The sequence below is a fragment of the Panthera leo genome, chromosome D2, assembly GCF_018350215.1.
Source record: "Panthera leo isolate Ple1 chromosome D2, P.leo_Ple1_pat1.1, whole genome shotgun sequence".
Lineage (NCBI taxonomy): Eukaryota > Metazoa > Chordata > Mammalia > Carnivora > Felidae > Panthera > Panthera leo.
This window is the reverse complement of record NC_056689.1, coordinates 37518567-37541815: the sequence shown is the minus strand read 5'-3', so window position 1 is coordinate 37541815 and position 23249 is coordinate 37518567. Positions and strand designations below refer to the sequence as shown.

The window sequence follows — 23249 nt, the reverse complement described above, 5'->3', positions numbered from 1 at the left end:
ACCACATGTCTATTGTCTGTGCCTCCATAGCACCTGTGTTCCATCTTACATTTCTGCTGGTTTTTCTTTTAAGTGTGGTCTATAACAAGATCTGTTTTTCTGAGGCCCTGTTTGATGCTACTCACAGTGCTTGGACAGTGTGGGGGCCTCCAGACTCATCAGAGACCATCAGCTCATCCTGCCTTTTTTTTTTTTTTTTTTTTTAAGTTTATTTATCTCAAAAGAATATGTGCACGCTGGGGAAGGAGCACAGAGAGAAGGGGGGAGAGAGAATCCCACGCAGGCTCCATGCTATCAGTGCAGAGCCCAACCGTGAGGTCGTGACCTGAGCTGAAATCAAGAGCCAGACGCTTAACAGACTGAGCCACCCAGGGCCCCTCATCCTGGTTCTTATACCAGCTGTGGAAGAAGGGAGGGGGCAAAACAGGAATTCACCATTTGCCTGATTCCGAAGGGCCTTTCCTCAGAACCCCTTAGTAACCTGAAGTGAACAAAGCATCAGTGACTTACTTTTACCTTTTTTGTGGAGAGGGGCATTGTGCAGACAGGCAAACGTATTGCCCTGAAGTTCATTGATCTCAGGATGATCCACATCCTGACATGTTTACCTACCCATTTAATTTCCAGGAACATGGAACCCCGTATGCCTTTATGGGTAGCATAGCATTCTTGAGTTGATGGGAGACCATAGAGCAGTGGTTCTGGACCTTTCCTGGCTCACAGACCTCTTTAGGAATTGAACAAAAACTCTGGACTCTATCTCCAGAAGACTAGTGTATATCCACTCCCCATTTTTTGTTTTGTTTTCAATTTGTTTTCATTTTTTAGAGCATGCAAGCTGGGAAGAGGGGGAAAGAGAGTCTTTTTTTTTTTTTTGGTGTGGCGGGGGAGAGTAGAGGATCTTAAGAAGGAGAGAGAGGATCTTAAGTAGCCTCTGTACTTGGCATGGAGCCTGCCGTGGGCTCAATCCCACAATCCCGGGATCGTGACCTGAGCTGAAATCAAGAGTTGAGTTAGACACTCAACCAACTGAACCACCCCAGGTGCCCCATCCAGTCCCAGTTTTAATGCAAATCCAGGGGTTGGTGGACCTGCAGGTAGGAGTTTGTCCATAGATGCCATCAGTCTTGCCTCCCCACCAGGTATAAATGCCTTCCACAGCATCTCCGGCAGACTGAGCGGCACGCGGTGCTCTCTTCACCACCACCCAAGGCAGCCCACGCTCCACCAGGGAGCCCTAGCTGTTGGGATATTCCGCCTCAGACCAAACAGCCCTTCTGTCTCTCTAGTGGTCCCCAACTTCTGTTTCCTGTCACATAACGATAAGTCAGGCCCACTTCCGTGTGTCCCTTGGGAGATTGTTGTTACGTGACTCTTGCCAGTCTTGCCCCCCTGCATCGTGGATGTCCGTGATGTCCTTGTCTGGCACAACTCTGGTACTACAGGTGACATTCAGCCTTCATCCTGTTCCTTGAGCTCTTAGTTTTAGATTTCCTCCAACTGCTTCAGGTGGCCATGAGGTGCTTGTTGCTGGGGGATAGGGAAGCTGAGGGAGGTGAATTCTGTGGGCAGGGACCAGACTGCAGAACGTCAGGCAGGATTCCTTCTCCCCAACTCTACTGCCATCTCTTCCAGGGTAGGACCATGGAAACTTCCTCTTGCGACAGTGTTTTAAGGGCAGTGGCTGTTCAAACATTTCTTCTTGGTTTTGCTCCCTATTTCATTAAGTTATGCATAGCAAGTTCTGGTTGTAACGTGTTCTTGGTCACACAGTCTCTAATCCCAAGAAAATGTAATAAGCAGCAACAAGACACAAGCTGACCTTAACTTTCGTCTTTGGGTATCTCTGATCATTTGTATAGTTCTTGTATTACGAGTGAGTTGTTGTAGCATAGCACTTCTATTAAATGAAGTTAATACAAAGGCAATATAAGTTCACTGTAGAAAATTGAAATGTAAACGAAGAAGCAATTATAATTCCATTCACCTGCAGACGGTACTGTTAACACCTCGCTAAACGTACATTTCCTCTTTTCTGTACAGACGTACATTTTCCCCCAAAATGAGATCATATTATACACACACTTCTTTCATTTACCAATGTCTTATGAACACCTTCCATAACAGTGGCTACATTTCTGTAATGTCGTTTTTTAATGGCTTCATGCTTGCTCACATATGGATATACCATGATTTTGTCTAGCCAGCAACCTATCAGACAGTCTCAGTTCTTCGCTATTAACGGCATTACTGAACATCCCTATAGCCAAATCTCTGTGTTGACTTCTAAAGTCAGACCCTGTGGAATAATTATGAGAAGTGGAATTACTGGCATTAAATAATTGGAAGGAAAGGTATACACATGTTTAGGGCTCTGCCAGTGTAGCGTGTTACCAGCAGAAATCTCTGCCCATGTTTGTACTTACTCTGAGTTCCGTGGTGGGTCGGGTAGAGTGCATGGAGAAGTAAACCCGTGCCCAAGCTGTGGGAAGTTAACGTGTGTCTCCATTCTTCCTTTCCTACTCTTCATAGGAAAACCTGAATCCCTTAGTAGTTCTGAATTTATTTAAACGAATCCCAGCTGAAGATGTCCCTCTACTTCTAATGAACCCAGAAGCTGGAAAGCCCTCTGATTTGATTCTCACGCGACTTTTAGTGCCCCCTTTGTGTATCAGACCCTCCGTCGTGAGTGATTTGAAGTCTGGCACCAATGAAGATGATCTGACAATGAAACTGACAGAAATCATTTTCCTAAATGATGTCATCAAAAAGGTCAGTATTTCCAAGCCCCAGGTTTAAGAGTGTATCTATGCAAACCCTTCTTATTGAGAAAGATTGACCCAGGATCATTTTTTTTTTCTTTATTTCTGCTCATTTTTAGCATCGCATATCAGGAGCTAAGACCCAGATGATCATGGAAGACTGGGATTTCCTGCAGCTGCAGTGTGCCCTCTACATTAACAGTGAGCTCTCAGGCATCCCCCTCAACATGGCGCCCAAGAAATGGACCAGAGGTTTTGTCCAGCGCCTAAAGGGAAAACAGGGTACGTTTCCAACAAAATGTGCAGGAGACAGTTTTCTGCCTTTTGTTACCCTTTTTTTGGAGTGTGTCTAGTGTATCTAGTTAAAAATTACAGAATTTTCTTGTTTGTGGTCATACTATATCCCCAAACAGCATACATTTGTGCTGCAGAGACCTATAACCTATTTTTATTGATTTAGGTCGATTTAGAGGCAACCTTTCAGGAAAGAGAGTAGATTTTTCTGGCAGAACAGTCATCTCACCTGACCCCAACCTCAGGATTGATGAGGTAGCCGTGCCAGTTCACGTGGCCAAAATTCTTACTTTTCCTGAGAAGGTAAGTACCATTCAGCTGCTCGATTCTGTTTTGACTCCAGTCTTTTACATTATTATTTTGAGATTCCAAACAGTAGACAGTTGGAAAATCCCGAGGTGTGTGTGTTGATCTTCTAGTCTGACGCATAAACCACCACATGTAGTATCTACAACATACACAAACACAGATATGTTTGCCTTTGTGTGTATATATTCACATTTATGTCAGACATCTCTTCTGCAACTTACTTCTCCAAGGAGTATGGTCTTTGACCTCTTCCTGTGTTGGTTCTTACCTCTTCTTTTAAAATAACTAATGATAGGGGCGCCTGGGTGGCTCAGTTGGTTGAACATCTGACCTCAGCTCGGGTCATGATCTTGCAGTTCGTGGGTCCGAGCCCCACGTCAGGCTCTGTGCCGACAGCTCGGATCCTAGAGCCTGCTTCGGATTCTGTGTCTCCCACCCTCTCTGCCCCTCCTCTGCTCACACTGTCTGTGTCTCTCCCTCTTTCTCAAAAATAAATGAAAATTTTAAAAAGCAATAAAATAAGATAAGGCCACTAAATGATAAACACCACACCCAGTTAATTTTCTTGGGATAGATTATTATTTTTAAGGCCTTACCAACCATCGAGTCCAATATCTGGGGTGTTTTAAGACTATTGAGGCATAGCCAGAAAGGCTGCCCCACTTTACACTTAACTCACACTCATCATGAGTGTAAAATGGCCTTTACAGTAACTGAGGTATAGAAAATGCAAGGCCTGATAGCAGGAAGGTATTGGCTTCGGGTTTGCTTTTGAGATTCATAATTAGCCCAGATCATGGAAGCTTCCAGTAAAGCTTGTGTAAAGTATCCTTAGTTGATTTACTAACGATCCAGAGTTTCCTTCTCAGACGGTATTTCACGAGACTGTTGTCCAAGAGGTCATGGGACATGATGTTGCAGACCAGGGTCTAACAGTGCTGGTGCTACAGCTTTTAAACCTCAGGAGCCCATGGTAAATTACTGCTAGTAAAGTTGCCAACTGCTCATAGAATGTTCTAGAAGGTCCCTTCAGCTGAGTCCAGCCCACTCATTTTACTAATGGGGAAACCAAAGACCAGAAAGGACTTGGCCATTTCACCCTACCAGTGGTGAGTTCGGACTGGAACCTGGGTGCCTGTGTGCCAATCAGCTGTTGTCATTAAACCCAAGACTCTAGGCAGCAGGAGATAAACAAGTTTCTTCTCTTTCTTCTGGAATCACTCAAGGAAAGTAAAGATTGAGACACAGTACAGTATAGTGTGCTAGCTTACAGAAAGCTAACAGCCTCTCCTTGTGTCTTCTACCGTGGTTGTGCAGGTGAACAAAGCAAACATCAACTTTTTGAGGAAACTGGTTCGAAATGGCCCTGAAGTTCACCCAGGAGCCAATTTCATTCAGCAGAGACACACACAGATGAAAAGGTAATGCTGTCTCAATCTGTTTTTCTTTTTAATTTTTTTTTTAACATTTATTTATTATTGAGAGCAGAACATGTGCATGGGAGGGGCAGAGACTGGGGGGGAGACACAGAATCCAAAGCAGGCTCCAGGCTCTGAGCTGTCAGCACAGAGTCTGACGCGGGGCTCAGACCCACAAACTGTGAGATCATGACCTGAGCCAAAGTCTGATGCCTAACTGATTGAGCCACCCAGCACTCCAATGCTGTCTCAATCTAGCTGTGTGTAATGACCTTCTCATGACAGAGGTCGCCATATTCAGCCAAAGAATGTCGTCCAAAATCTGGCATTTGTGACATTTTAGCCTGTGGAAAATACTGTTTAAATTGTAGTGAGCCTAGGTATGTCATTTGCTGTGCTTACTCGTTGCATATACACAAAATGTCTATTTGTTCCCTTGTGTTTAACGTTGTATCTAGGAAGACAGAACACGTGGGGGTGTGCAAGCCAATCATTTTCTGCATCGTGTGGGCTCTCTGGGGTTACTTGACTCTACTCACAGCCTAGGGGGCACTGGTTTGGCCAGCTCTGACCCTTCACTGATCTCTGGTGCCTTTTTATCTCTTGAGACAAACATGAGACAAAACATATCAACAGGGTGCTGTGGGAGAAGCTGACTTACGACTGCATTTTTGTGATTCTAAGACATAATTTTCTCATATTTAACATTTACAAAATGAGGACCTATCTGTGTCATAGTTTAATGGCTTGTGGAGGCAGCTTTGATCCAATGAAATATCCATCATTTTAGAGACTGAATCCTGACATGAAGAGGGAGCACCTTGGTGAGGGAGCCTTGTTCTCACAGATCACGTTTCTTATCACATGTGTAGGTTTTTGAAGTACGGAAATAGGGAAAAGATGGCTCAGGAGCTCAAGTACGGGGACATCGTGGAGAGGCACCTCATAGATGGAGATGTGGTGCTGTTCAATCGGCAGCCCTCACTGCACAAATTGAGCATTATGGCGCATCTGGTGAGTGTGAGATTCTGTTTTTATTTTCTGTTGGGTGGGAGTCTGCTGTGTGCGCATGCTAAATTCCAGACCCCTAAAATTCAGATTGCCGGTAATCTGAAATTTTTTGTCACTTTTGATTTTTCTCTTCCTTCACTTTTTAGTTTGAGTGAAACTTTTACATTTTAAGCTTCCCTTCAACGTTTTTAATATTTATAAAATCTGCACTCAACAGTAAAACAGAAAGGAACTAATTGAAAATTGGCATGAAAGTAACTGGCATGATTTCACTTGCAAATGAAAATATATACATATATATGTGTATGCAGACTTATGTAAAACAGATATAGCTGAAAGTTGATTTGGGGTTTAACGTGGCTTATTAACTATGGAACTAAAATGCTTAGGAGATTTTTCGTCACAGTGGCCCTCCAATGAAGACCTTGGAGCATATTTTTTTCAGTGATTTAGTTTTGCAACAACAGCAGTTCCTTTTTCTGGAGATTTAAAATGGAAATGAGGTGCAACTTTAATTCGTTAAATATTCATAAATTCTCCTATCTCCAAAGCCGTTAAATCCACGAGCATTTGCAGCAGCATTTAAACAGGCTCTTCAGTTAGTGTTTTTCTAGATTTGGTCTTTCAGTTTACGAACATGCTGCATCAGTCATTTTACTTAAGCGTGGAAATACCGAAGAAGCACTTTATGACTATGGGATTACGATCATGGGGATCTGGGGAGGTGAACAAAATCCCTCCCTTTCCAGAAACTTTTGCTTGGCTTTGGGACATTTTCAAAGTAAAGGTTTTTTTGCTTGAAAAATTTCAAATATATACAAAAGTAGAAAGAATACTATGATGAACTCATATGTTCCCATTCTCTATATTGAATAATTTTCCAAGATTCTGCCACACCTGTTTTCCCTCTCCCTTCTTTCTTTGATGACCCAGGTGTCAGGTCTTTTCTCTGTGTGTGATCAGTTCATGCGTGTGATGGGGGCACCTGGGTGGCTCAGTCAGTTAAATAGTTTACTTGTGCAAGACACACACAACCACAGCGCCATTGTCACACCACACGGAATGAACACTCACTCACTGCTCTTGTCTAGCACACAGCCCATGTGCACATTTCCCCAAGGGTCTCAACTGTCTTTTCGCAGCTACTTTGTCCAAATCAGGATGTAAAGTCTGCATGTTACATTTGGTTGATACAGGTCCTCGGTCTCTCTACAACAATCTCCCCTCCCCCTGTTCTTGTAATTTCAGTGTCGTCGTTGGAAAAAAACAGGTCACTTGTCCTAAACAATGTCTCATGTTGTGTGTGTGTGTGTGTGTGTGTGTGTGTGTGTGTGTAAGCATACGGCACTAAGAGTTTATTGTTCCTTTTATCCCTCTGAACTGAGCAGTACTCGAGGCGCGATCAGATTCAGGCTCAGCTTCTGGCAAGAATGACTCCTAGGTGGCACTGGCTGCTTCTTACCTTATTTCAGGAGGGGCGTGCTGTCTGGCTGCCCCACTCTTCTTATGTTGAGAAGGTTAGAGCGTCAGATACTTCAGCCTGATGCCTCCCTTGAAAGTTTCCTTACCAACCTTTTATCTAAAGACTTCATCCATGGCCAATTATTGCCCGTGTTATTTCATTGGGGCTGCAAAGTGAAGAATTTCTCATTTATCATGCCTTTCATATTCCATACCTATCATTTTATTAAAAAAATTTGGGGGGGGGGGTGTCCCTGGGTGGCTCAGTTGGTTAAGCACCTGACTTTGGCTCAGGTCATGATCTCACCGCTCATGAGTTCAAGCCCCACGTCGGGCTCTGTACTGAAAGCTCAGAGCCTGGAGCCTGCTTCCAGTTCTGTGTCTCCCTCTCTCTCTGCCCCTCTCCCACTCATGCTCTGTTTCTTTCTCTCAAAAATAAACGTTAAAAAAAAATTTTTTTTAATTAAAAAATTTAAAAAATTTTTTAAAAAATCTTTTATTATTTTTGATAGAGAAAGAGTGAGCAGGGGAGGAGCAGAGAGAGAGGGAGACAGAATCTGAAGTAGGCTCCAGGCTTTGAACTGTCAGCACAGAGCCAGACATGGGGCTCGAGCTCACCAACCATGAGATCATGACCTGAACCAAAGTCAGATCTTAACCCACCGAGCCACTTAGGCACCCTCCATACCTATCATTTTTATAATGAAGAGCCTGTTCTTGTTAACTACGGTTATTTGTTTATCCAAAAAGTATAGTGCCTGAAGGAAAAGCAGCATAAATGCCTGATTCTTGTTCCTTTATTGTCAGTCTGGGAAGGAAAAAGTTGGTGCTCAGTTTCTTCCAACGAGGTCGGGTTGGATTTTTTTGTCTGTTTTTGCTTTCTCTTTTTTCGGTGTCATTAACCCATGGGTTTTTCCATAAGAGACTCTTGAATACAGAGAACATACTGAGGGTTGCTGGCGGGGTGTTGAGAAGGGGGATGGGCTAAATGGGTGATGGGCATTAAGGAGGGCACTTGTTGGGATGAACACAGGATGTTCTATGTAAGTGATGAATCACTAAGTTCTATTCCTGAAATCATTATTACGCTATATGTTAACTAACTTGAATTTAAATTAAAAAATAAGAATAATAATAAACCCTGAGTTTTTATTTAGTCCATGTGTTTTATTCAACTTCTGCTATAAATCTTTTTCATACCCAGCTGTGACGTCAGTGGCCAGTGGGAGCCCCTTCACATGGCTCTTAACCTTGGTGCTTGCCTTGTATTAAAACAAACTCATTGCATTGTTTTGATCTCATAAAGAATACCTCCACAAGTGACATGTATCTCTTAACAAAACATACAAAGATTTTATTTCCTTAATCTAAAGTGTCCAGTTTTCAAGGAAGCCATTTATTAATATTTTGAAACCATGAAGCTTTTGGATAAATGACTAAGCCCCTCTCCTGTTTTGTTTTTTTGTATTCCACAGGCCAAGGTCAAGCCGCACCGGACCTTCAGATTTAACGAGTGTGTCTGTACACCCTACAATGCGGATTTTGATGGTGATGAGATGAACCTTCATCTTCCTCAAACAGAAGAAGCTAAAGCAGAGGCTCTTGTTCTCATGGGGGTATGTAGGGTAGGGCAGCCCCGCTTCTGTGTAACAGCTTGAAAGGAGGGGGAGGGGAGCATGTGTCCTGTGTGAAAACACCCTGTAGGGTGTAAGGGAGTGTCAGTGACAGGTGGGGAGCTGAAAGGAGTGGGTATTCTTCTGGCCTGTAATATGCGTTTCTAAGGTACAGGACATACATGGAAACCAGCTGGGAAAAGATAGATGCGGGCGTAGCAGTATCTTGACTGTTGGGTGTCAAGGGCACAGCAGATGTTCTGCATAAGTAGATTTTCTGGTAGCTGAAAATTCTTTTGAGTACCCATACACTTTATTGAAGACTTTCCCATAGTATGTCACATACTTGTTTGTCGTCTAAAGGTCACCCTAAACAGAATAATTATATGATGACCCATACCACCATTTCATTTTCCAGCCATTAAGGGGAGCCCCTTAGATGGCAGAGAAGTTCAGCGATGAGTCACACAGACACCTGCTCTCCAGGAGCGTGCGGCTGGGCTCTCGTTGCTGTGCTACATGGACTACCGGCTCGCGAACCCAGCTGTAGCACAGTGCTGCGCGGGGCTCATCGCTCCTAAATTTAACAGGGCCCTGAACTGTTGAGTTTTTAGAGGCTAGGTTTTCCTTTTTCCCAGTATTCTGGTTTTCTTGTTATGAGTAGATTTGGCTGTGGTTGTTAGTGTTTCTACCCACAAAACACTTCTTACCATTTCTGATAGAGTGTTTTTCATTTCTTTTGGGGTAGGATGTTAGTATCGATTCTAAAGTGAAGGCTGTTAAGTTCTGTAAGCAGATCTATTAAAAGTACATGAGGATTTGGTGGGGACAGGAACGAGTGGCTGCATTCATGGCCTGTGCCTCGGTTTTTCATGCCTAAAGTCGACATCTTTTCTAGTAAAGTATTTGATGTGTTACTTCTTTTGTACACACACTTAATACTAAGAAATTCATGCGGGTAATTTCAGTTTTTTTAGAACATCAGTTTCTTACTTATTCAAACATTGTGGTGTAATGGAGTTATTTAAATAAGGTGAGGTTTTTACACATCACATCTCTTTTTTCTTTATCTCCATGTCTTTTTTTGTTGTTTATTTATTTGAGAGAGAGAATGGAGGGGTGGCAGACAGAGAGGGAGAGAGAGAATCCCAAGCACACTCCACTGTCAGTGTGGAGCCTGACATGGGGCCCGATTTCACAACCGTGAGATCGTGACCTGAGCCAAGATCAAGATTTGGATGCTCAACCGACTGAGCCACCCAGGCACCCCTATTTTTATCTGTTTGTTGCTTATCCACGAACTTAGATGGTGGCAGTCATGGTTTTTAGTAGCCTTGGTTTTGCTTTTATCTACTTAACATGTTATAAATGCCCCACCTTTGTTGTAAAGTTTTCATATTTATTGATTATAATGGCTTCACAGTATTTCACAAGCTTGCACACCATGATTCACCTACCTTCTGAAAATTTAGGGTGTTTTCCCTGTTTGCTATGAGGACAAATCCCTTAAGGGCCATCTTTGTGCATTTGGAGTCTTCCTTCCGAGTTATTTCTTCAGACCCCTCAGCCTTTTTAAATGATTCAGTTGATGCTTAATGAGTACCTACTGTGTGCCACCAAGTACTCTCCTAGGAGGGCAAGACAGAAGAAAAAAGTCAAAATTCTTGCTTTTATCCTTATTCGAATGGGGAGAGGTGGAGAATAAACCAATATAAAATAGGTCGTGTGGTGGCAAGTGCTGAGAAGAAAAGAATAAATCACAACAAGGAGGAAAGAAAATGAGAGGGGTCCTGTTTCATGGAGGATGGTCTGAGAGGGCCACTAGAACGATAACACTCAAGGCAAGTTCTAAAAGAAGTTGACGAGCAGTGTGGTTGTCAGCAAAAGATCAATCCAAGCAGAGGACCAACAGGTACAAAGACCCTGTGGTGTGATCATACATGAGGTAACAAGAGGCTAGCCTGTTTCCTCCTAAGCCTTGTATTTGTAACAGTTGTGAGGAGTGCTGTGCTCTGTATTGGGAGATAGCAAGAGAGAAGATGAGGAGGGCAATGGCCATGAGTGAGATCCACACTCCCACAGTCAGATGGTGCGTTGACCAGTGCACTCATTTTTTCTGACCTTGTACTCTTACTCTAGTAAGCTCTCCAGAGGAAATAACCAGTTGCAAAATCACTTGTAATGATAAAACATTAGAAGCAGGCAATGTCCGCCAATAAAAAAGTTGGTTAGGTTAAATCACATCACATTCGTACCACAAAATCCTGCATGGCCCTTAAAAATGATGATGTAGTATTGTTGTCAGCATAAAGCTACTTATGATTTATTTTTTATTTAAAAAGCAGGCTGTGTGTAAGAAAGACATGATCTTATTTCATTTGGTAAATAGATGTTTCCGTGTTTGTAAAAAAGCTTATAGCCAGAAATTGGGAAGGTTATATACCAAAATGTTTTAACTGCAGTTCTTTTGGTTTGGCAGTTCCATGCAGAGATGTTTTTTTGGGATTCTGGGTGGGGTTTTTTTGTTGTTGTCGTTTTGGCTTTTTTCGCTTATCTATATTTTTAGACTTTCTGTAAAAAACATACTATTTTTGTAACAAAAAAGTAATAATTAGAATGTTGCTAGTGATATCAGCTATGTAAGCTAGTTGCTAGAGATAATGGCCTGTAGCCAACTACTTGGACTTCAGCCATGAGTTCGGTACTGAGGATCCATTTTGTTATAACAGCATATATCATTGATTAAAAATGACAATAAAACACAGGCTCTAGGGGCGCCTGGGTGGCACAGTCGGTTAAGCGTCCGACTTCAGCCAGGTCACGATCTCGCGGTCCGTGAGTTCGAGCCCCGCGTCAGGCTCTGGGCTGATGGCTCAGAGCCTGGAGCCTGCTTCCGATTCTGTGTCTCCCTCTCTCTCTGCCCCTCCCCCGTTCATGCTCTGTCTCTCTCTCTGTCCCAAAAATAAATAAAAAAACGTTGAAAAAAAAAAATTAAAAAAAAAAAAAAAACAAAAAAAACACAGGCTCTAAGGCCAGGATGGAAGATCTTTGTTACCATCAGGACAAATCTTCTCAATTACATGTAAGAAAATTATCATCTAACTGTATCAACTCAGCAGTTCTGTCTCAATAGGTAGGGCTCTAGCCTGAATGTGGTCCCAAATTACTGGGGAGACTTTTACAAAATATGCAAATCCCAGCTTCACGTGCTCAGCCCCAGACCACTCCCTTTCCCATCCCAGAGAGATTCTTGAAAACAAGCATGAACGATTACCTTCCAGCCCTCATTGGAGGATCTTTGTTCTGTGAATGTTCACAATAAAGCAGGAACAGGTCTCTGCCTTGGAGGGCCTTTTACTCCAGGTGAGGTTGCCTAGACAACCCACAAATAACATAAGCATCTCCACATCATGATTTAAGCAAATTTACATGTCACTTATTTCCCAACAACAACAAAACTTGAGCATATGCACTCTGATGCGCAGAATCTTTTTTAATTTGTTAATTATGCACTGGACAGCTAGCACCCCTTTTTGCTCAGTGTAGGCATTCATTAAATTTTCATTAAATTGTGTCATTGATTATCATTAGGACTCACTGTCTTCATTAAGAGTTCAACAATTCTGCCCTCGTTGTGGAGAGGTATGAAATTGATTGACCTCAAAGAGAACAGTGCTATTTATCATTCATAGAAGTGAATTTTCTTTGGAGAAGTGAATTTATTAATAACTAGGAAGTCTTACACATACAGAGTTCTTACAGGAATCCAAAGCTTCACTCAGTATTCAGTGTTGGCAGGAACGTCTGACTTCAGTGTTGCAGGTATGTTTTGACTCCTCTTAACAGATGAAGGAGCAAGGAGCTAGTGACAGCTGGGATTGAGAGCCTTGGCTGCCATTTCTCAGTCCCACTTTTCTGCTCGCCTGCTCTTCTTTATTTATGTGTGACAATTCAGAGCGTTTGTGGTGCGGTTCTTTGGACTGCATCATGCAATCCAAAGAGTGTCCGAGAATGGCTAACATGTTGTGTTTGTTTTTCCTTTAGACGAAAGCAAATCTTGTAACACCAAGAAATGGAGAACCACTGATTGCTGCTATTCAGGACTTTCTAACAGGTGTGTTTATGAATTCACTTGAAAGGAGACTATGGAACACTAGGATTCTCATTCACAGTGATTCATGTAGCAACTTGAGAAGCGATTTAATTTCATGTGTTTAATTCTGTTGTTTACTATGTTTGATTCTGAATCTGCTTGAGAGATTTTGGATTGGCTGGTTATTCATTGAATCAGTAAGCATTTGTTCAGCTCCTGACGTGCACTAGACAGTTTTCTAAGCACTGGAGATAGGACAGTGAGTCAAAATCCCTTGTGGAGCTTAGATTCTAGTGGAAGAGGGAGCCAGCAAGCAGCTATAGGTTTTAACTCACTCCTTACAATATTCCAGATTCCTTTTAAAATCGAAACCTTTTGGGGCGCCTGGGTGGCTCAGTCAGTTAGGCGTCTGACTTTGGCTCAGGTCATGATCTCACAGTTGGTGAGTTTGAGCCCCACGTCGGGTTCTGTGCTGACAGCTCAGTGCCTGGAGCCTGCTTCAGATTGTGTCTCCCTCTCTCTCTCTGCCCCTTGCCCTGCTTGTGCCTCCCCCCCCCCAAAAAAAAATAAACTTTTTTAAGGTAAAAAAAAAAATAAAATTTAAACCTTGTAATTGTCTCGCACATTCACTCCATTTCTTTTTGTGGTGTTTGCAACATTCATAGGCGCCTATCTCCTCACTCTTAAGGACACTTTCTTTGACCGAGCCAAGGCCTGCCAAATCATTGCTTCAATATTAGTTGGCAAGGATGAGAAAATTAAAGTTCGCCTCCCACCACCTACAATATTAAAGGTTTGTGCTGGGAGCACCCGGGTGGCTCAGTCGGTTAAACATCTTACTCTTGGTTTCTGCTCGGGTCATGATCTCATAGTTTATGAGATCAAGCCCTGCCTCAGGCTCTGCACTGAGAGTGCAAAGCCTGCTTGGGATTCTCTCTCCCCTCTCTCTGTCCTCCCCCATGTGTACGCATGCATTTTCTTTCTCTCTCTATGCAAATAACTATACATTTAAGACAGTAAAGCTTTGTGCGGGAGCCAGGCATGTCAGGGACAGGTTTGCATGTGAGTACTCTGCAGACCAGGCTCAGCCAGCTGATGTTGTGACTTTCTTCCTCCTTCAGCCTGTCACCCTGTGGACGGGAAAGCAGATATTCAGCGTCATCCTCAGACCTAGTGACGACAATCCAGTAAGGGCCAATCTCCGAACCAAGGGAAAGCAGTACTGTGGCAAAGGAGAAGATCTCTGTGTCAACGATTCCTGTGAGTCAAAGCAGCAGGGTGGGAGCGGGCAGAAAGCAGGTGGCCAATGACTGCCTTCACTTAGCAAGCAAATCCAATGTTTCTCTTAGGCAGGAAGTTTATTCTTTAGGGAAGTGTAGTTGGTATGTCCTCAGCTGTGATTCCCAATTTCTCTAAAAAGGAGAGATCATGTAGATACATGATCCAGTGATTAGAATGTTCCTCTCTGGATGTGTTTTAGATGACTAGTGTCTGTAAATTAATTCAATTTCTTTCTTTTATTCTGCCCCCCCCTTTTTTGCCATAAGAAAGTATCTCATCATATGAGGCATATAATTTATCATTTTATGTCCAAAAAATGTGTTCATTGTCTAAAAGTATAATGGGACTATTTTTCTATCGCCTCCTGGTCAACTTATTTCTTATAACACGAAGATCAGGTGTAACCACAAGAGGATATAAATGTTAAGCCATCTGAGTCATCCAGACTAATTCAACCCAAAGTATAGTCCACAGACCAGTGCCTTTCAGCCAGCGTTTCCTTTCTGACGCGAGCTCCCTTGCTCACCCCAGACTGCTAACCAGCAGCTCCCCAGCAGGCTCCTCTGGATGGCACTGACTTCGAATGGGCTTTGCTAGCAAGGTCTTGTGACAAGAAATGGATCTCCAGGACTCTGTGCTGAAGAACTGAACCACAGAGTCTCTGAAGGTCAAGATTCCTGTTTTGTAATGAAGAGTAAATGTGTTGAAGGGCACCGATTTTTCTCAGGGTTAGAGCCTTTGCTTTGAAAACACACCTCTGGTCTTTCAGGTGTTTTGGCTTCCTTGTTTTAGATTGTATTTTGTTTCTTCTCAATGTAATTCCATTTTGTTGTATAGGCTCTTCATGGTGGTGTCATCAGTTTTCATCATCTTGGGGGAATAACAAAGTGCTTTACAGTTTATGGAGTAGTTTGTGGCATGTGATTTCATCAGATGCTCACAACATCCCTGTGACACAGGATAAGTGCTCGGTGCTGTCACTTATAGTTCACAGTTGAAAATGAGGGTCCTGTAGTACATTTCAGAGTTAGGACTGTAAGGTAAATAACTGGGCTTTTCATGCTTCTCAAAAGTCCCTAGATTTCTCTCTTTTTCCCCTCAAAAAATTTTGAGAGAATTTTGCTTTGCTTTGCTTTGCTTTAATTTTCATAATGGGAGCATGCTTTCTCCACTGCCCCACGTTGGAACGAGGCTGAGTAGTAAGTAATTGTTCAAGTGCCCAATCTTTGCTGTCCTTGCAGACGTTACCATCCAGAACAGTGAGTTGATGAGCGGCAGCATGGACAAGGGAACGTTGGGATCAGGATCGAAGAACAATATTTTTTACATTTTGCTGCGAGACTGGGGGCAGAACGAAGCTGCCGATGCAATGTCACGGCTTGCCAGGCTGGCTCCTGTCTACCTCTGTGAGTATCTCCAGCGTCCTCGGCGTATGGTGGTGGTTGCTCGGGTTTCAGGGCTGTGCGTTAGCTTGTTCTTTTACCTTTGTTTCCTTCCCTCAGCCCCCACATGCCACACACATACCCGCACATAGGAAAGGAGACTTACTCCAGGCTGAATCATTTGGGACTTACAGAACGGGATCAGCTCAGTACTGACTTGCCTGGTTTCAGATTTGAACTTGCTCTTGAATTCTTCTCTCAAAATGCCCAGTAGCTCCGCGATGCCAGTCAGACAGGGTTGTTAGACAAGGGCCCTCCGCAGGCTGCTTCCAAGGTACCTGCGCTCCACCTATGGCCCTCTGGGCCCTCACAGCTCAGCTCTGCTGGGTTACTCTGTGTTTCCCTTCTCTCCTTGCACATACGTGCAGGTTTTTACGTGCCCAAAAACGTTTCATTTCCACCCTTACACTTGATCGATTGTTTGGCTGGGTATAGAGCTCTGGATTGAATTTTATTTTTCGTCAGAATTTTGAAGGTACTGCTCTACTCTACAGAGTTGCCGTGAAAGTGTATTTCTATTCTTATTTTCAACTTTTGTATGTGTCTTCATTTTGGAAGCTTTGCAAATCCTCTTTGTTCTGGAAGTTCACACTGTAGACGCTTGGTATGTGTCTTTTTTTCATTCATTGTGTTGGGCACTCTGTAAGCTCTCTTAATCTGCCTCCGTGTGTCCTTTGGTTGTGGAAATTTTGTTTTTGTTTGATAATTTTCTCACCTTAACTTTCTCTGTTCTTTTTGGAATTTTTGTTCATTTTGTAAGTAGAGCTTCTAGATTGACTCTGTGATTTTTCTTACCTTCTTTTCTCTGTTGTCCATTTCTTTGTTTCTGGATTCACTTTATCTTTTTTTTGTTTTTAATGTTTATTTATTTGGGTGGGGGAAGAGGCAGAGAGGGAGAAAGAGAATCCCAAGCAGGCTCCAGCACTGTCAGCAAAGAGCCCAGTAGGGGGGATTCAATCCCATGAACTGTGAGATCATGACCTGAGCTGAAAGCAAGAGTCAGGACATTTAACCGACTGAGCAAGTCAGGTGCCCCTCAGTTTAACTTTTAAAAATGATTTCCTAGAGGGGCATCTGGGTGGCTTAGTCAATTAAGTGGCCAACTTCGGCTCAGGTCATGATCTCACAGTTTGTGAGTTTGAGCCCCACATCGGGCTCTGCTGACAGCTCAGAGCCTGGAGACTGCTTCGGATTCTGTGTCTCCCTCTCTCTCTGCCCCTCCCCTGCTCGAACTCTGTTTAGTCAGTAAAGTGGGCCAACTTCAGCTCAGGTAATGATCTCATGGTCCGTGAGTTCAAGCCCCACGTTGGGCTCTGTGCTGACAGCTCAGATCCTGGAGCCTGCTTCAGATTCTGTGTCTCCCTCTCTCTCTGCCCCTCCCCCCACTCACACCTCTCTCTCTCTCTTTCTCTGTCAAAAGTAAATACATAAATAAAAAATTAAAAGTGAGTTCCTCGGGGCACCTGGGTGGCTCAGTTGGTTATGCATCCAACTCTTGGTTTTGGTTCAGGTCATGATCTTACAGTTCATGAGTTCCCCCTGGGCTCTGTGCTGACATTGCAGAGCCTGCTTGGGATTCTTCTCTCCTCCCCTCAGTTGCTCTCTGCCCCTCCCCCATTCATGTTCTCGCTCTCAAAAATAAAGTTAAAAAAAATTTTAAGTGATTTCCTCTATTGATTTTTTTTTTTTATTTTAACTATCATTTATTTCACTTCCAACTATATTTTCCATGTTTCTTATTTGCAGGTAGATTTTGATTTTTGGGTTTGTTTTTTTGTTTGAAGACTTCCTGTTCTTGATCTCCAGATACCTCTTCTCTATCAGAGACAATGTTTTTCATAGATTTATCTGAAAATTCTCCCTGAATTTTCTCTTTAGTTTTGTTTTTCTGTGCATTTGTTGTCTTTAGTCTTTCATGTTGAAGACTTTCCTCAGAGGTCTGGTGGTCCCAGGGGCGCCTGGTTGGCTCAGTTGGTTAAGCCTCAGACTTTGGCTCAGGTCATGATCTCACATTTTGTCAGTTCGAGCCCTGCGTTGGACTCTGTGCTGATAGCTCGGAGCTTGGAGCCTGCTTCAGATTGTGTCTCCTTCTCTCTGCTCCTCCCCGACTTATGCTCGCTCTCTCTCTCTCTCTCTCTCTCTCTCTCTGAACAACAAATAAACGTTATGTTTTTTTTTTAATCTGGTGGTCCCTGGCTATCCATTCATATTTTGGGGAGTGAGACACCAAACACCGATTGGAAATGGACGGAGCCTGTTGGTTGATGGACTTCTCAGTCCCTTGATTGAGCTGCAAGGCAACATTTTCATTGAGGAACTACCAAATAGCCCTGTCAGTAATACTTTTCTCTAGGGAGGCTTGGTTTCTGCAGGGACATAACTTCCGCTCTCAGTCTCCCACCCAAGTTGAGACCTGCTTCTCAGGATTCTGGGATGTGGCCAGGGAAAGGGACTAATGAATCACAGTCATAGTATATACAGACCTCATGCCCTGCTTTACAGTCCTCCCTCTCTGTTTGCACTTAGGATCCCTCAGTCTAGAGCTCTCTAATTCCGTATACTGGGACATAAACTCTCATCTTCCACAGGAAAATACTGGTTTTCTATCAGGTTTCCTTATCTCCAACACATACGTTGTCTCTAGCATCTGCAGAAGCTGGCAGTATAGTTTCTGAGCATTTCCAGACTCATGGGTCCTCATTTCCATAGCCACTCTTAGGTATCCCTTCCCCACCCTGCTAAGCCAAGTGCCTCTCATCCACCCATTTTCTACATACGTTAGCGTTGGAATTATTGACCATGTGTAGTTCCCTCAAAGGTGGGGTTTTTCTGTGTTTGGGGAGGATTTCTGAAGAAGGAAGGGGGTGTGGGCAGAAAGGTATCTGAGATGATGTCTTAGAACAAGAAGTCAGATGGCTCGCTTTCCATTGCTGACTTTGTCCAGCTGCTTTTTGGTATTTAATATTGGTCTGCTGTATATTATAGTTAGTTGGGGGGAGTACTTGCTCCCCACTGGGTTGTAACGTCTCTGACAGGATTCAGTGAGTCTTGGTCATTTTGATGTAACTCTCTACAGACTGATACATTTTTATTTAATTGGGTCATGATATATTCTCTCAAGGTATAAACTGGTTTGTATATAGTGGTTTGACTAACATCCATGGCACTCTCTTTCTGCTCTACCTGCCGACTATTCTGCAGCAAACCGTGGATTCTCCATCGGGATTGGTGACGTCACACCTGGTCAAGGGTTGCTAAAGGCCAAGTATGAGTTGCTGAATGCTGGCTATAAAAAATGTGATGAGTACATTGAAGCCCTAAACACAGGAAAGCTGCAGCAGCAGCCTGGTTGCACCGCTGAGGAGACTCTAGAGGTGAGTCTGCTCCTTGGGTGGGTTAGCCACTTCATGCCCACAGGGCTGTGCTGCAAGCCTGAAGAGAAGGTAGCAGAGGGAGGAGGAAGTAAAGGCAGTGCCTTTAGCCCCAGGTCAGCCCTGTGCGGCGTGTGTGTGTTCTCGTTTAACAAGGGGAGGGCCTTCAATCGGATCCTTTACATCCCTAGCAGCTTTCACGTTCTAGGTGGTGAAAACAGACATCTGTTCACTTGACCACATGGGGCTGCTCTTGTTCCAGCGTCACACTTAGGCCCCTTCTGTAGCTGGTACTCACATGCTTGTGCCCTTTCTATTTCTAGCATCTTTGGAGTAGAGACTGGCAACCACAGCTCTTTAAACGGATGGTCTTTGAAGGAGCACCTAGCTGGTTCGGTCGGTAGAGCCTGCAGCTCTTGATCTCAGGGTTGTAGGTTTGAGCCCCACATTGGATATAGAGATTACTTAAAAATCAAATCTTTAAAAAAATAAAAATCAATGGATGGTCTTCAAAAGAGACTGGGGCACAGAAGAGGGAAAATTCATATCACATGCCTATCTGCTTCCCCTGTCACATTAGAAACTAGGTTAGCTGAGAACGTGCCGAGCAAGGGTCAGAATCAGAATGAGGACCAGCCTCTGGGAGCTCTGCATTCTCTCAGGCAGCCTGGGTCAGCAGTCTGACTGCACCAGGATTTCACCTGGCTTTCTTCTGTCTCCCCTGCAGCCCATGGCTCAGAGCTTTAACTCACCTAAGTGTGGAAAAATGGATAAGCAATAAGAAATTTTCTGATGACATGAATTTTTTGTGAAATAGGAAGAAAGCAGAGTTGTAGGCACCATTCACCATTAGCTCATTCTTAATCTCACTGAGTCTTTTCATTTATTTTTTTACTTTTTAAATCCCAGTTAGCTAGCATATAGTGTAGTAATGATTTCAGTCATAGAATTTAGTGATTCATCACTTACATGTAAACCCAGTACTCATCCCAACAAGTACCCTCCTTAATGCTCATCACCCATTTAGCCCATCCCCTCACCCAATACCCCACCAGCAATCCTCAGTTTGTTCTCTGTATTTAAGTCTCTTATGGTTTGTCTCCCTCGCTCTACTTATCTTATTTTTGCTTCCCCTCGCCTATGTTTATCTGTTTTGTTTCTTAAATTCCAAATGAGTGAAATCATACGATTTTTATCTTTCTCTGACTTATTTCACTTAGCATAATACACTCGAGTTCCATCCACATTGTCGCAAATGGCAAAGATTTTATTCTTTTTGATTGCCAAGTAATTTTCCATCGTGTGTACGTATGTATGTATGTGTGTGTACATACACACACATACATACATATACACCACATCTTTATCCAGTCATCAGTCGATGGACATTTGGGCTTTCCATACTTTGACTATTGTCAGTAGTGCTGCAATAAGCATTGGGGTGCATGTGCGCCTTCGAATCAGCATTTTTGTATCCTTTGGATAAATACCTAGTAGTGCATTTGCTGGATTGTAGGGTAGTTTTGTTTTTAATTTTTTAGGAACCTCCATACTGTTTTCCAGAGCGGCTGCACCAGTTTGCATTCCCATCAACAGTGCAAAAGCAGTTCCCCTTTCTCTGCATCCTCGCTAACATCTGTTGTTTCCCGAGTTGTTAATTTTAGCCATTCTGACAGGTGTGAGGTGGTATCTCATTGTGGTTTTGATTTGTATTTTCTTGATGATGAATGATGTTGAGCTTCTTTTCATGTGTCTTTTAGCTATCTGGATGTCTTCTTTGGAAAAGTGTCTATTCATTTCTTTTGCCCATTTCTTCACTGGATTATTTGTTTTTTGGTATTGAATTTGATAAGTTCTTTATAGATTTTCAATACTAACCCTTTATCTGGTATGCCATTTGGAAATAATCTTCTCCCATTCCTTCAGTTGCTTTCAGTTGCCCATTCCTTCAGTTTTGCTGATTGTTTCCTTCACTATGCAGAAGCTTTTTATCTTGATGAGGTCCCGGTAGTTAATTTTTGCTTTTGTTTACCTTGCCTTTGTCAAGTAAGAAGTTGCTGCAGCTGAGGTCTTTTGCCTGTTTTCTTCTCTAGGATTTTGATGGCTTTTTGTCTTATTTTTAGGTCTTTCATCCATTTTGAGTTTGTTTTTGTGTATGGTAAGAAAGTGGTCTGGGTTCATTCTTCTGCATGTTGCTGTCCAGTGTTCCCAACACCATTTGTTGAAGAGATTGTCTTTATTCCATTGGATATTCTTTCCTGCTTTGTTGAAGATTAGTTGGCCATACGTTTGTGGGTCCACTTCTGGGTTGTCTATTCTGTTCCATTGATCTATGTGTCTGTTTTTGTGCCAGTACCATATGATTACAGCTTTGTAATATAGTCTGAAGTCCAGAATTGTGATGCCCCCAGCTTTGGTTTTCTTTTTCAACATTACTTTTACTATTTGGGGTCTTTTCTGGTTCCATACAAATTTTAGAATTGTTTGTTCTAGCTCTGTGAAGAATGCTGGTGTTATTTTGATAGGAATTGCATTGAACATGTGGATTGCTTTGGATATTTAACAATAATAAAATAAATAAACAAAGTTTAACAATATTTGTTCTTCTGATCCATGAGCATGGAATGTTTTTCCAAAAAGGAAAATTGTCAGAATTGTCTTCTTCAGTTTCTTTCATAAGTCTCCTATAGTTTTCAACGTATAGATCTTTCACTTCTTTGGTTAGGTTTATCCCTAGGTATTTTACGGGTTTTGGTGCAATTGCAATGAGAACAAGTCCTCTTTCTGCTGCTTCATTATTGGTGTATAGAAATGCAACCAATTTCTGTAAATTGATTTTATATCCTGCGACTTTGCTGAATTCATGTTATCAGTTCTAGCAGTTTTTTGATTAATCTCTCTGAGTCTTGAGAGAGAGAGAGAAATGGATGTTCCTCACTGGCACTTACCTAGGAATTTACTTGAGACTCCAGCAGCATTTGTTTTTAGTGGAACCATGACTCGTAACTGATTTAGCACCCTCTCTGTGAGCTGAGAAAGGACACCTTGTAGATGAGCTCATGGACTAGAATATTCCTGTAGAGTCACCTTATCACACGCTTAACTTGTGAGAATTCACATGTGTGCTTGGAAAGTAAAAATAAGAGGTAAATTTTAGAATTAGCATAAACAGTTTTCCGTTACTACATACTACATGGTAGCTTCTGTTCCTAAGTGTATTTAGGCCTCTACATGTGCATGTACAGTCGATATGTATACAGACATATTGTAGAGGATGCTATACACATGCTATATTATACTTTCTGCCTTAGGGGCCATTTAAAGGATTTTTCAAGACTTCGTTACTAATCATTTTTACCTTAAACACTGATTTGGAACCTTTCCTTCCTCATGGAAGGTTAGGGTCTTTATAGATAAGGCATATTGATCTTCAAAAGCTTGAAACCCTTTATTGGAAATCTGACATCTGGCTTAAATTTTGTCAGATTTCATTAAATGTCAGGTTGAACGTTGGTAGTCAGCAGAGTCCTCATGCACCTCGCTTTTTCCCTCCAGGCTCTGATCCTGAAGGAGCTATCTGTGATCCGCGACCACGCGGGCAGTGCCTGCCTCCGGGAACTGGATAAGAGCAATAGCCCACTCACCATGGCTCTGTGCGGCTCCAAAGGTGTGCGCTCCTCCACCAACTGCCCTCATTGCATTCTCTGTATGGGCTGGCAGGTTTTCTCCCAGAAAATGCAGGAGTAATTTCAGACCGTTCATTTATAAGGGTATGTCTTGGGGCACCTGGGTGCATCTGTTGGTTAAGCATCCGACTCTTGGTTTCAGCTGAAGTCATGATCCTCGAGGTTTATAAGTCAGAGCCCCGTGTCCGGCTCCATGCTCTTAGCACGGAGTCTGCCTGGGATTCTCTCTCTTTCCTCTCTCTCTCTACCCCTACCCCTACCCCACTCGTGTCCTCTGTCTCTCTCGAAAAATAAATATATGTATATTTAATATATAAATATGTACATATTAAAATATATATATATATATATATATATATATATATATATATATATATATAAAGGCATACTTTTTTTATTAAAAAAATTTTTTTAATGTATATTTATTTTTGAGAGAGAGGAGACACAGAATCTGAAGCAGGCTCCAGGCTCTGAGCTGTCAGCACAGAGCCCGACATGGGACTCGAAC

General features: G+C 42.7%; 1 protein-coding gene across 1 annotated transcript in view; it reads left to right on the top strand.

Moving 5' to 3' along the window:
* The window catches only part of POLR3A (RNA polymerase III subunit A), a 53860-nt gene that overhangs the window by 11972 nt on the left and 18639 nt on the right, over positions 1 to 23249 (top strand). The window contains exons 7-18 of the mRNA XM_042907779.1: positions 2533 to 2772; positions 2882 to 3044; positions 3223 to 3359; positions 4683 to 4786; positions 5656 to 5797; positions 8731 to 8871; positions 12913 to 12982; positions 13627 to 13754; positions 14083 to 14221; positions 15484 to 15648; positions 18886 to 19058; positions 22611 to 22722. Coding sequence (XP_042763713.1) covers positions 2533 to 2772; positions 2882 to 3044; positions 3223 to 3359; positions 4683 to 4786; positions 5656 to 5797; positions 8731 to 8871; positions 12913 to 12982; positions 13627 to 13754; positions 14083 to 14221; positions 15484 to 15648; positions 18886 to 19058; positions 22611 to 22722 — 1714 coding nt within the window. The remainder of the gene's footprint in view (positions 1 to 2532; positions 2773 to 2881; positions 3045 to 3222; positions 3360 to 4682; positions 4787 to 5655; positions 5798 to 8730; positions 8872 to 12912; positions 12983 to 13626; positions 13755 to 14082; positions 14222 to 15483; positions 15649 to 18885; positions 19059 to 22610; positions 22723 to 23249) is intronic.